The 14,684-nt window shown below is 36.6% G+C and overlaps 1 protein-coding gene across 7 annotated transcripts in view; it reads left to right on the top strand.

Moving 5' to 3' along the window:
• LOC121872737 (eukaryotic translation initiation factor 5B-like) overlaps positions 1-13,744 on the top strand; it is a 35,601-nt gene extending 21,857 nt beyond the window's left edge. For all 7 annotated transcript variants that reach the window (XM_042375766.1, XM_042375770.1, XM_042375771.1 and 4 more), the window contains 10 exons: positions 540-681; positions 934-1,083; positions 3,236-3,465; positions 3,607-3,721; positions 6,998-7,134; positions 7,279-7,421; positions 10,451-10,623; positions 12,090-12,195; positions 12,615-12,804; positions 13,605-13,744. In XM_042375766.1, coding sequence (XP_042231700.1) covers positions 540-681; positions 934-1,083; positions 3,236-3,465; positions 3,607-3,721; positions 6,998-7,134; positions 7,279-7,421; positions 10,451-10,623; positions 12,090-12,195; positions 12,615-12,798 — 1,380 coding nt within the window. In that variant the 3' untranslated portion in view covers positions 12,799-12,804; positions 13,605-13,744. The remainder of the gene's footprint in view (positions 1-539; positions 682-933; positions 1,084-3,235; positions 3,466-3,606; positions 3,722-6,997; positions 7,135-7,278; positions 7,422-10,450; positions 10,624-12,089; positions 12,196-12,614; positions 12,805-13,604) is intronic.
• The last annotated feature ends 940 nt before the right edge of the window (positions 13,745-14,684 follow it).

The raw sequence follows: 14,684 nt of genomic DNA, 5'->3' as shown, positions 1-14,684 counted from the left end.
GTGGCGAAGCCAATAGAGTTTTCAGGTGTTGCTGGAAATTTCTCCATTCCCAGCTCAATGCATGTAGGTATTGATTGTCATTTCATTTAAAACTTCTCAAACTAAGCAATTTTAAACAATATATTTTTCAAGTGATATACATCTACTATCCAGTGTGTAATTAGTGATTTTATTGAAAGCATTTTCCACACATAGGCCTTATCTTGTCTAGAGTGTATGGATCGATGAATGTGATTGGATAGTTTCCCTTCATCTCTGCCCACTTTCCAAATAAGTTAAGACCATAACTACTTTTGCCTTTAAGGGCATATCATCTCGGGACAAGTTTTGCCTCCAAGGCAAAACTTGGGGATGCGCAGTAGATAGCAAAACTAGTTATGCGTTTTGGGGTGACCAAGAATACACCTACTGTATATATCAAGTAAATTTAACTGAATATAATAAAGTTTCTTGACATCTGGGATGATATGATACTGAGATGATGAGTGTGTATTAGTTAGGATGTACAGTACAGTGTTGTCAGAGGCAACTTTCAACAGAATTCCGTGGAGGCTGACCTCAGTTTTAAGTCAGAAGAAGGCTATGAAGAAGATGAAGAGGATACTGAGGGAGAGGAGGTGGATATTAGTGACAGTGAAATGGTGGTGTCAGCGTCCATGCAGTTTCCATTAACAAGAAAACGTGAGTTGCCTGTGTGTTTTTTAAATACTGAATGTATTTTAATTTTGTTTTTGCTTTCATGTTTAAAGAAGGATGAATAAGTTTATGAATTTTTGTTTAAACCTTTTTGAATGTGACTGATACGTTTTATATTAGAACCATTCACAATTTTCACTGTATTGAATACATGATTCCTGGTAATGCTTTTGTTGAAGGTCTTTAACTTGGTGTACTAAATGTTTAATATGTTAATTCATACATTATAATTTACAGCTGAACTAGAAGAAAGTACATCTTCAAGTCCAAAACAGATGGAACAAGAAGAGTCATGCCTCAGTCAAGACTCACACGCGACTCTGGGATCCAGTCCTGGTGTAACTGTCCGTGTGCAGAGCCGGATAACACTGTCTCCTCCCAAAGAAAGTCAGTAGAAACATTACCACTTGTATGAATAATAACTTTAAACTATTGGTAAAATATATTTGCAGAGATATAATCAAATCAGGTTTATTTGTGGTTTACCAGTTTAGTGCCAAGTTATTTTGTTAACCCTTTCAACCTTAAGCTTGTTCTATTTTGTGTCTTCTCCAGCTTAAATTTTTTGGGGAAAGAAAGCTGTTATACAGTCATGCGCCGGTTAACATCCTAGATACGTTCTTGGAAACGTGACGTTAACCGAAATGGACGTTGTCTGATCATCACATAAACTTTGTATTTATACTTACGTTTATGTGGAATACTATATACGTACATATACACTTTTACTTTTAAATCACTACTGTAATGTGATACAGGTGATTATTTTTTACCTTTTGTGCAAAATACATGACGTTTATATTAAAATTATTCACTCTTTTCAAGGGTTCCAGCAACGCCGGGCAGATGGGAGAAAGGGAGGGAGGGAGCGAGCGAGCGAGGGGGCGTGGGGGGAGGGGAGCTGTTTGACAGTTGGCACAGGCCCAGGTCTAACGCGTGTATATTTATCAGTTCTTAAGTGACTAAGCTTCTCTCCTATAAAAAGCCAGTGAAATGACCTGGGTGAATATAATTTACATTGCTGGGATTCTTGTAAGATGTTGATTTATTTAAATATAAACAACCTATAATGTGCACTAGACATAACATTTTTAGTACCGTAATCAAATTAGTACATGTGCACTCCAGTTTTGCACTAAAGTCATTTACAGTATTTCTTTTACATTTCTTTTAGTATGGTGTGGGCATGTAAATGGATGAAAATAAATGAAGAAATTTATGTAAATCTACCCAAAAATACAGTTGAAAAACTTTATATTATAAAATGTACTACAGTATTGTATACTATGTACTACAATTTTTGTCTCGAGCAAAATATATGACTTTTATATTCAAATTAATCTGTCTTGCAAGGATTTCATTAATGCAAATTATATTATCATAACTTTAGTCTGAGATATTATATAAAATAAACACCATAAAGTTATCACCAATCTTTTGTTTGGGAACACAAGGAGGGAGGTAGCCAGCGAGCGTGGGAAGAGGGGGGAGCAGGGGAGGTGAAGTGACAGTGTCTGGTGTTTGTTTATTTATTTGAGATATGACTTGACAGTTGGCGCTGAAGACCTGCGTGTTTATTTATCATTCCTTAAGAGTGACTAAGCTCTTCTCATAATTTGCCACCCAAACGACCTGGGTGAATATAACTTACATTGCCGGGATTCTTGTAAGATAGTGATTTATTTGAATACCTGTATAAACAATCTATATTTGCAATAGACATAACAATTTTAGTACATGTACAGTACAGGTTTGCACTTAGGTCCTTTGTTAACCGAGGGACCACTGTACTGCAGTGTACTTGTACTGTACAGTGCTGTTGACTAAATTCACTAGATAACGTACACAACTAATGGTTGATAAAACTTGTCAAGTAAGTGAGTGTCAAGTGTCAGTATGAGTGGCACATGTGAGTGCTTGTGTCCCCCATCACAGGAGTCCGTTTTCTCTCGCTCAGGACGCCTGAGTCCTCCGTTTTCTCTCTTAATCTTAGAGTGCACCAGAGACTTCGTTATTCCTTAGTAATGACACAGAATTTGAAATTGCAACCCCATGTTGAGGCAATTAGATATGTCTGATTACAGCAAATGTGTTATTGTCAATTTGTAGGTGAAAGAATTTATCCTCAATAGATGTTGGTTAACATTACACCGAGAGGCAAATGCTTAAAAAAAGCCTAAAGCAGGAAGCATATTCCTTTAACACATAATATCTGGCCAGTATGGGAGGATCATCATGTCTCCGTCAGGGGGTCGTGGAGTGGTGGTCCAGCAGGCGTCACGGAAGTATTTTTTTTGGGGGGGGGGGCCACGAACGTATATGCGATCAGACGTTGTTCGGTTGGACGTTAACCGGCGCATGACTGTATATATGATGGTGTCTGTCCATCTGCAGTCCATTGAATTCTTTATTTTCATTCATCTGTTCTGTTTTTCATCTGTTTTAACATCTGTGCTTCCATTTGTATCAGACCTTTTTATTTATTTATTTTATTTTTTTGCTTCTGTTTCATAATATAGTTTCCATCAACTCCTTTCAGCAAGTCCATCTGGTAGTGAGAGTGATGTGGAGGATAATGATGAAGAGGACAGTAAAGAGGAGGAGGCTGCACATCCTCTCACTAAACCTTCATTAGCCCTTATCAGTAGGATTCCCAGCTCCATACAGCTGCCAGACACTGTTACTCGTCTTGATACTCCACATGGAAGCTCTGTCTTCCTTGTTGGAACTGCACACTTTTCAAAAGAAAGTCAGGATGATGTTGCAAATGTAAGGAATACATTTTTAGTTTTTCAATTGTTGCAGTTGTATATAATGAAGCAATAGTTTGACTTTCTGTATAGTTGTAAAATGAAAAAATGTGTTTTGAATCAATTTAAATTCAATTGTACGTATTTCTATTTTCTTCAGACTATCAGAACTGTAAAGCCGGACATAGTTGTAGTGGAGCTCTGCAAGGCACGCACAGCTATTTTACAGTTAGATGAAGAAACCATTCTTCAAGAATCTAGAAGCCTTGATTTCAGTAAGTTACTTTTGCAAATTAGTGTTTTTGCCTTTTTTTTTTCTGTACAAGTCAAGGGATAGAAGGAGACCAAAGAGGACGTGGATGGCTGGGGTAGAGGATGTCCTTTAAATGAGATGGAGGGACATCCACTAAGCAGCTGTGTACATAAGTGGGTCAAGAGAGAGGTGTTATTAGATTTTTAGAGAAGGCTGTGTGTGGCTGATGGGTGATGCTGGATTATGCAAAGCTAAAAGAGTAAAGTAGATTTGGGGACGTGTTGTTGAATGATAAATGTTTCACATGGAATGAAGGGAGCTGTTTCTGGTCATCTTGCATTGAACAACAGGGAAGGGCTTGAAAGAGTCAAACAAAATACCATAGACCTAGTTTTAGCTTGATGCATGTGCTGAATATATTTGTTTGTCTTTCTTGTTGTAACTGCCTCTGCTAGTGTGAGATAATTCAGTGGCTTCAGAGTGATAAATTAGCCTTGATGCTTGGTTAAATGTTTAACATCAACAGGTCATGTAAGTGCTTAGTTAAGAGGAATACAGAGAAAGGTAAAACTGCTATGACTCCGAAAATGAGGAGAATCTGTTTGATGTCGTCATTTCATGGTTTATTTTCTTATTTTTGTAATTTTGTATAAGATTTTATGATAAACTAGGTGGTGTGAAGGGTTCTGGAATGTAACCCACACCCACAATTGTGACATACTTGCCATTTTCCAGGAATTTCTCCTCATGTAAAGTGAGGAACCAATGTTTTTTATTTATTTTTGCCTGGGTACAGGAATTGGTAAATAACATATACAGGTTCTCCCCGACTTACGACAGGGTTAGGGACCCAAATCCAGGTCGTAAGTTAGAATGGTCGTAAGTCTGACATAGATAAAAAAAAAAAAAAAAAAAAAAAAAAAAAAAAAAAAAAAAAAAAAAAAAAAAAATCTACAATGAAATACAGTACAATAAAAGTAATAAATAATGAGGAATGGATACAGTGTGACTGAGCACTTACCTTTAATGTAGTCAGCTGAATGCACACAGGGCCCCCATAATTTTCTAATACATGGAGACTACATTAACTGGAAGAAGCAGAGGAGGAGACAGGGCTGGGTGGGTCATCAATGTCGCTTTCTTCAGACAGGTTTATGTACTGTGGAAACTTGCTGGTTGAAGGTATTGGATCATCTTAAGGGAGTGAAGAGGCAGCACTGGTGGGGCGTGAGGAGGCACTGGGGACTTCTTAAAATAGATGTCCAATTTAGACTGCACAGTTTGTTTTTCTTTTCATTATAAATTTCTCTGTAGCAAGCAAGTGCATCTTGGATCATTCTGTCAACTTTGGCATAACGCTCATAATTTTGATCCATGCCATCAAACATTTGCATTCCTTTATTAATTGTAGCAAATGCCTCTGCCATTTGTTTCACTGAAAACTTTTTGGGGGTGCAGGTTCTTCTTCTACATTTTGTCTCTTTTCTTCCTCTGCAATTTTCTGTGCATCTAGTTCAATAAGATCCTCGTTACTGAGCTCTTCTGCTACACTTTCAACCAACTGTTCAACATCTTCATTATCAATTTCTAACTCCAGCTGTTTACCTAACTCCACTATCTTGTTACTAATATCCGAAATAACTTTCATTTTCATTAAATCCTTTGAAACTGTTCACATATCTTTTCAGGATTTTCTTCCATATTCCATTCATGCAATGTTTTGTAACCTGATCCCATGCTGCACTAATGTTCTTTATACATGACAAAACGTTGTACTCCTTCCAAAACTCTCTGAGCGTTTTCTCACCTTCAGTAGCAGCAACAGCCTGAGCGAAGGTCGTACGTAAATAATACGCTTTAAAGGCAGCAATAGCACCTTGATCCATGGGTTGGATGACAGAGGTAGTGTTAGGTGGAATGTACACTACCTTAACATCAGGGTGCATGTCGTCCAGGTGTGGTGGGTGTCCCGGAGCATTATCCAAAATCAGCAAAATCTTGAATGGAATCCGTTGTTGCAGACAATATTCCTTGGCTCGAGGAATGAAACAATTCATGAACCAATCCTCAAACAGTACAATGGTCATCCAGGCTTTCTTGTTACTGCGATAAAACACTGGCAGTGTGTGCTTGCTGACATGTTTAAAAGCCCTGGGGTTCTCTGAATGATAGATCATGAAGGGCTTCAGCTTGAAACCCGCAACATTCACCCCCAACAGAAGTGTAATTCTGTCCTTGAATGCCTTGAATCCTGGCATTGATTTCGCCTATTTGTGGATGTATGTCCGCTCAGGCATGCGCTTCCACAATAATCCAGTCTCATCCACATTGAATATTTGCTCAGGCAAATAATTTCCTTCCACAATCACATCATCTAACTCCTCCTTAAAAACTTAGGCAGCACCAACATCAGCACTAGGTGCCTCTCCACTCACCTTAACATTGTGTAAACTGTAGCGTTTTTTAAATCTATTAAACCACCCATGACTTGCTGTAAGGGTTTGCTCACATTCATCTCCTGCCTGCTTCTTCAGGCTTTGGAACAGGCTTCTTGCTTTAGCCTGTAAGGTTAGAAGGCTTAAGGGTACACACTTCTGTGTTTGGTCTTCTATCCATATCACCAATAATTTTTCCATATCATGAATAGGACCTTGTCTTTTCTTCGAAATTATAGTTCCCTTTATAGGTGTTGTTCCTTTCACTACACCACGAATACGTTCCTTGTCCTTCAGAATAGTGGATATGGTTGAGTGCAAGAAACCTAGATCACGTGAGATTGTTGCTACAGTTTTTCCATTCTCATATTGCATTATCATCTTCATTTTCATCTCAAAAATAATTGCCTGTCTCCTTTTCTTCGGAGCACCACCAGCACTCTCACTTGTACGCTTTCCAGTCATTAAAAAGTCAATTAAATACGATAATAACGTAAGTTCACAGCGCGATCATTATAGGATACGATAGCCAAACACCAACTAAGTGCTGTACTGAGTGAGTGTACCCACGCGGTGACCCAAGCCAGCCACGCTCTCGCTCAGGATGGAAACGTTTTGGTATAGAAAATGCGTGCGTCATTTGAAAAAAATTTTGGTCACGACTGCGGCGGTCGTATGGTCAGAGCAGGTCGTAAGTGCGGATTGACGTAAGTTGAGTCAGTCGTAAGTTGGGGACTACCTGTACTGCATATTGTTGTCACAAACCTGGTTCATAGCCCAACTGATCCTCCATTTAAAAGCATCAATTATATTTACCAACCTCCAGTTACGTGTGGGCAATTAAAATCTTTGGTTTCTTTCAGAAAAGATGCAGATGATCCTGCGTCAGCACGGTAAAATTCAGGGTGTGCTGTATCTCCTGTTACTGTCTGTGTCTGCCCATATAACCAAGCAGTTAGGAATGGCCCCTGGAGGAGAATTCCGTACTGCATTTGCAGAGGTGAGATTTTATGTATAGCTTCTCAAAAATCCTTTCTTGATTTATAAAGAACTTTGGCATAATATGATTTCCTCTGCTGCTATGTGAAATGTATTTTTTAGTAGTGTATTTAATTTGTTTCTTAAAAGGGCATGTATCCTTTAGGCACGGCGGTCAGCACCCGGGTGCTTGATCCAACTTGGTGACCGGCCCATACAGGTAACACTGTCTCGTGCTCTGGCATCACTCTCCCTCTGGCATAAGGTGAAGCTCACCTGGCATATTCTCACCTCAAAGGAACCAATTAGGTTAGTAATATTTAGTCTAGGACATTTTAGATGCTGACCTAGTCTTGTGCTAGCAATTTTTTGTCCCTCTTGTCTGTCTCCTACTCTCTCTTTCTCTTTCTCTGAGACAGCATTCAGAGTTGGTCCAAAAGTGGAAGCAATCATCCTCTATGCATGTCATTATATTTTGTTGAATGATGGTAACAGGAACAATGTACCATCAGGTAATCATGGTAACCCATGCAAGTGTGGTAAGTGGCCATAAAATGGTGATAATGTGATCAGATATGGCTGTTCAGGAACTTTCTTTGTAAGGTCCCTGTTTGGTTTCAGTAAGTGATTACACTAAATTGCAGATATACAAAAAGGTACACTCACTCCAAAACATATTTTTATGATTTTGTGTGGCACTATGACATAATGGGCAAAAGATTTTTTCATTGGACCCTTACATAAACATACTTTTTGGAGTGACTGTATATTAGAGACTGACAGGCAAATAGGAGTCCAGCTGATGTTATAAACATCACATGGGGGGGGGGGCACTTTGGTGCATCTTTTGTTATACATTTTATATCTGCATACCCATGATTCACCCTTCATTCTTCATCAAAATTTATGGTCTAGCAATGACTGTAGTGGATTACCTTATTATCTTATCAAATTTTATATTAAAATGAGTGACCAAAAATTCATATCACCTTTTTTATGGTAATTTTATATAAAAAAGTTTATTACAGTAGAACATCGATATAACAGGAGATACGTTCCAAGAGAGGTCGCTTTAAACCGAATTCACACTAAATCGAAGTGCTGTTTCAATGGAATAATTTAGTTTGGTACTTGAGAAAAACACAAAATACTAAAAAGACTGAGAGTCTACCCAGATGCACCTCAGCCCATCTCCTAGAATAAACAAAACAGTTTGTTTTTTTAGTATTATGTTAAAACAAACACTCATAAATCAACACAGCTAAAATTATGGGACGTGAAATGGTCTGCATACTGATGGGGGGAGTGATATGTTTGACAGTTGATGCCAAGGTCTAGTGCTTATTTATTTATCTGTCCTTAAGAGTGACATCAAGTTTTTCTCTTAAAAAATGTTACCTAACTAACGTGTTCTAATTAATTTTATTACAAAGGGCTAAAATTTTTATCTCTTTTGCAAAATATATGACGTTTATATTCAAATTATTCGCTGTCTTGCAAGGATTCTAGTAATGCAAATTATATTCTGCTAATTTTAGTCTGTGATATATATAAGATAAAAACTGTAAACCTATAACCACCAAACCCTGACTGGGAAGATGGAGGGGGGGTGACAGTGACATGTTTGGCAGTTGGGGTGGAAGGTCTGGTGAAGTACAGTAGAAGTCCAAAAATCCGGACTGCTTGGGGATTGGGTCGGTCCGGATTTTCGGATTTTCCGGATTCTGAGGCAGTACTTTTAAAATTCAAATTTCAGGAGAAATAAAGAAGAGATGAACAGGTACATTTTGATAGTTTATTCATTTGCAAATATAGCATGCTTCATTTATCAAAACAAGCAGTTTTAAAGATAAAGCTGTGAATTCTAAAATTTTATTCTTTGCCTTTTTTTATATCATAAATTGTAGACTTTCCAATGTCGTATGTTTCCATTAGATCAGTATTGCTCACACCACGTTCTAGTTTCTTAATTATTTCAAGTTTGTCACTCAATTTCAAAGTGTTCTTCTTTCTCTTCACACAACGAAGTTTATCTACTTTAGGAGCCATTATTATGGGCTTGTACAGTACTCTGTAAATGGAAAGAGTAGGACTCAAAATTACATACGTTGTCACAGTTTGATTGCTCGTTTTAAAGTGGTGACCGCGTGGTCGCTTGTTGTCGCTGTGCAGCTGTGGCGCTCACGCATGCACACATACACACAAAAGCCAGCTAAAAAAAAAAAAAAATAGAGTTTGAGTTTTCGAAAAGTCCGGATTCTCGGGTGGTCCGGATTTCTGGCATCTGGATTTTTGGACTTTTACTGTATTTATTTGTTTATTTATGTCCTTTAGATTGAGTTTTTGTTTTTTGTTTATTAAATGTCACAGAAGTGACCGGGGGGAATATAATTTACATTGCTGGAATTCTTATAAGATAGTGATTAATTTGGATATAATCATGCTATAGTTTGCATTAGACATACAAATGTTAGTTTTAATTTGGAAACTTATTACAAATGGCTAAAAATTTTATCTCGTGCAAAATATATGACGTTTATATTCAAATTATTCGCTGTCTTGCAAGGATTCTAGCAATGCAAATTATATTCTGCTAACTTTAGTCTGTGATATTATATAAGATAAAAACTGTTAGCCTATATCCACCAAACCTTGACTGGAAAGATGGGGGAGAGGGAGGGAGGAAGGAAGGAAGGAAGGAAGGAAGGAAGGAAGGAAGGGTAGGTGACAGTGACATGTTTGACAGTTGGCACCGAAGGTCCAGTGAAGTATTTATTTGCTTAATTATGCCCTTAGATTGAGTTTTTGTTTTTTGTTTATAAAATGTCACAGAAGTGACCGGGGAAAAAAATAATTTACATTACTGGAACTTTTATTAGATAGTGATTAATTTGAATATAATCATGCTATAGTTTGCACTAGACAAAACTTTTAGTAATCATTTAGTACATTATTTTGAGTACATGTACAGTAAAACTTTGCCCTTAGGACAGTGTAGCATGCCCAGAGAAACATTAAGCACGAATTTTAAAATATGATGCTCCAGATTGACTCTCGCAAAATAGGAAAGATTCCTTAATTGTGGGTGTCGCTTTAAATCAATAATCTTAAATTGAATCGCTTTAAATCGACGTTCTACTGTACTTTCATAATCTCCTTTTTTACCTAGGTATATCAACACAAAGTATTTTAGCCAATTAGCTTGCTTGCTGTAAATCAGTTGAATGTGATAAATATATTTGATAGCATGTGTGATATTAACTTTTTTTTTTTCATACCAAAAAAATAAAGGTTACAGCACTGCATTACAATTATTGACATGTATGTTGTATTGACAGCAAAGAAGAAGTAGAAAAGTGCAAGCAACGTGATTTCATTGAAGAAATGTTGGCAGAGATGACGGGTCAGTTCCCTGCTATTAGTGAAGTCTTTGTAAAGGAGCGTGACCTGTACTTGTGTCGTTCACTGCAGGCTGCAGCACAGCCTGTCCCAAATCCTTTGTCTCCATCAGGTGTGTATTTATACAAGTTGATTACTTACACGGGACCTGATGATCCCCTCCCCCCAGCTTATTCCACCTGCAGGTTAACCACCTAGATGTTAATTGGGTTAGGTGAGTATTAGAGTGGTGAAATACGTTGGGATAAAACTTTTGGTGGTCCCTCACATGATTTGTATTTCTTGGGTACTTAGTTATTTACAGTCATCACGTATCTCAAATGATTATGAAAAAGATTTTCATAATTATTTTTGCAATAGCTTAAACACATTTACATTTGGATATTATGTAAGTTTATTTATTTATTTATTTTTGGAACTTTAGTGTGTCTTTGTAACACTGTAATATTATATCTCATTTTGTTTTATGTAATGACTTTGTTCCAGGAGTCTCTTTTTTTTTCATTAATCTCCTGGGATATTTAATGTTAACATGTTACAAGAACTCTACAGTAGGCTCTCATATTTGGACATCTATTTAGACTGTAAAAACCTCGCAAAATTCAAATAGTCCAAATTTAAATACAACTTCCTATGGAGACAATTAATTTGAGTCTGGTACTTTCGATGTTTGGCTAAATTTTGCCTTATTTACCCTACTTTTTGGGCGAATTACTGCCTGTAATAAAGCAACATCCTATTAAACCAACGAAAATAACACGAGTTAAATAAAAACTAAAAACAACACAGAAAAGTTTTTATGTTCTACAGATTCAGCTAGAGTTGAACCTGATGACTTGGCAACTTCATCATCTGAGTAAAAACACACATAACAACATTGGCTGTCCTTATGTTTTCAACTTTACCACCACTGGTGGGTAAAATTTTTGTTTTAAATTCAGAAACATTAATTAAAATATATATAAACAGTAAGTAAGTGTTGCTTTCATATTATGATGTCGGGTAATGACGATATGTTTTCACATGTGCGCACTTCCATACGCGATCTCACTTTTTTTCTTTACCATTAATGGTTAGCTACTATTATTGTTCCATTTATTAACATTAAATAACGTTACTTAAAACAACCTTATTAATTTTTTTACATTAATATTACTACAACTACAACCAGGGTCTTATTTTCTTCAGTTTTATATGTAGAACCAATCAGTCACTGGTTTTGTAAACATTAACGAAAACAATGCCGTCTCGTTTCCTTGTGTGTTTTAATATGCTACGTCTTATTAATGAATTGTATTGTTCATTTTGCACACATAAACATTAATTCAATCAAAACGACATTCAGTAATACACAATAATGAATCTTTTGTACATAATAGAAATAACACTGTTTACACGATTGTGCACGTCTAAACGTTGGCGGGCTGCTCAAACCCGTCGAAATTCGAGTTTCTGCCGTCAAAATTTGAAATTGTGTAGTTTTTTATTTTGTGTCCAAATAAACAATGTCGAATTAAAAACTCGCAAAATTTGAGAACCTACTGTACAAGGACATTTTATGTAATGTTTATGTTACAGGAATCTCCCCTCGTGTTGTTGTTGGTGTCGTGGGAATTGGTCACGTGCCAGGGATTGTGAATCATTGGGGCAAAGTTACAGATGCTGACATCGCTCCTATCATGAAGTAAGTGTAGTGTCTTGTTTAGAGATTCATCATTATATTTTGGTAATCAATTGAACTATCGTACACTATATTATTATTGTGATAAATGTTATATTGGTTGTGGATAAATTTTAATGCATTTACACTTTTTTTTTCTCCTTTAGTCAGTTTTGGTCAGAGGGATAATGTTTTCACCTGTGCTTTTTTACCTGTAGGTGTGTGTATGTTAATCCAAACCTTTTCATTGCAACTAATCTGTTGTTTATGGTGAATTATTTTGAAGGTTTGGCAGACATCATTTATAATGTGTGGACTTAATTTCTCTCTAATTCATTGGAAATAGAGAATATGTCCATTAAGTATTGTTATTTTATTTCAGTTTCTAAACTGGTGTTCATTTTACTTTGCCTATTAGTATTTAACAAGATTCTTCATTTCAGGATTCCGCCCCCAAGTCTGTCTAATACAATTTTGAAGATGACATTCAAAATATCCATGTATGGTCTACTTGGTTATGGTGTTTACAAATGTCTGCCAAGTTCAGCGAAGTCAACACTTAACTCCTCAGTCCAGTCAGCAATCTCTTCAGTGTCAAACATTCTTTCACAACAAAGGCAGAAATGAGGAAAAGTAAGAGCAGGTGTACTCGCTGGAATATGTTGAATTTGTTCTCATAAATGTCTCATAAACACTTGAATACTATACTGTACAGTTTTTCAGTACAAATATTTACATGATATGAAGAAACTTGAAATAAATATTGTTTTTGAGTGGATTTAAATGAAGGAAAAGATTTAAGTTTTTCATTCATAAAGAAAATAAATAAGGTACCATACATAAATATTTCCTGTTCACAAAGGCTCTTCCAGGTCATCACTCACTTATAGATTTGCATTAATCTGTGTTTTCTTCTAATTGTCATATTTGAACATTAATTACAATTACAGTACCTGAAACCCGTTAACAACTTGTAGTTCTTTATCAAGTAGAGTATGAACAAAGCCATTTTTTGCTTGATTATTGGGATGTGTGTTCATTATACCAACAGACAGAATAAGTGAGAGTCAGCATTGTCTGGAAACATTTTCCTTATTCTAACAACCGTAGAATATCTGAATAGTCACTGGTATAGAAAACCTGTAGGATTACTCACTCTCTTCTGATTAATTTGACCTTGACAGCCTTTGTACTAAGATGAATGGAACTTTTTTCTTTTCTTTCTTACCAAAGAAATTAATGGGTCATTGTCAAAATTGGTAATTTCTAGTTAGTCAAACTCCTCGTATCTGTAGGTGGTAATACTTGTTCCAGATGCCATTAGCTGTACAGTTTTATTTGTACAGTACCTTCTTACCTATGTTTAAACAGTTTTATTTAGTGAATTAGCTTGAACATGTATGTAAATATAACAATCTTTGTTATTCTTACAGCAGCTCAGAGTGACTTCACAAAAGTGGTAGTAAGTGAACAAAGTACGAGTGCATTGGAAGTGATACATTGCGAGAAAGACACGAATCCTCAACCACTCGTGTTTCCTCATAATACAGGTGAGGAGAAAATAATGATGATGAATCAAGAAATGGCAGAAGCATTCCCAAGTCATGGGGAAACCCTTAATGTTGATTCCTCACATCTGCAAGATTCAAATTGTATAAAAAATTGTAAAAAGTGTAAAAATGTGCATGGGAGTATTGTAACTGGAAATCAGACTTGTGTTACTAACCAGTTAAAAAAGGAAGTAGAATCTGATACGTGTGGTAAATTCCAAGAACACCAATGTGTACCTCAAGAACTTGGGGAGACTAATGAAATAGTGAGTAGTTGTCAAGGAAGACGGAAACCTGAGCCTCCCTATGTTGACGTGGAGACACTTGATCCCAAAGTGAAAAAAGATAAAAACATTGAGAAATTGAAGGTTCCATCAGACTCAAGTAGCACGTTAGGCTTATCTGAAAGTGTTGAAATATGTTCCTTCATTCCTAGCACCGATGATCATATTTTTCCCACCGGAGAGTCTTCTGCTCCTCCTTGTTCTGTGGGGACTGTTGAATCAAGTACTTCCTCAGGTACCTCTGCAGATGTTAAGTTTTCTGAGAAGGATAATTTATATCCCCTTTCAAAAGAAAGTTTTTCAGTTAATTTGGGTTCAGCTTCACAGGAGTTTCATGGAAAGAGGATAAAATTGACCCCCTTGGATAATTTAATTAAAATAAAAGAAGCGAGAAAGGTACAACGAAGTGAAGACGAATATGATCATGTCACTTGTGGTCTTGTGTATGTTGTTACATCATTTCCTGGTGTTGGCATAGATCAAGGTGAGTTTAGCAGAGACATAATAGCAGGCTGCAGATGTAATGGTGTTTGCTCTCAAGGTTGTTCATGTACTGTACTTCATGGGTTCCCTTATTATGGTGGGAAGCTAAGGGTTAACCATGAATCAAAGCCAATATTTGAATGCAATGATGACTGTAATTGTGCAGACTCTTGTCCAAATCGCCTTGTACAACAAG

Source organism: Homarus americanus, unplaced genomic scaffold (assembly GCF_018991925.1).
Source record: "Homarus americanus isolate GMGI-L3 unplaced genomic scaffold, GMGI_Hamer_2.0 scaffold39155, whole genome shotgun sequence".
NCBI lineage: Eukaryota > Metazoa > Arthropoda > Malacostraca > Decapoda > Nephropidae > Homarus > Homarus americanus.
Note: the sequence above shows the minus strand (reverse complement) of the source record. Positions and strands in the feature narration are given on the sequence as shown.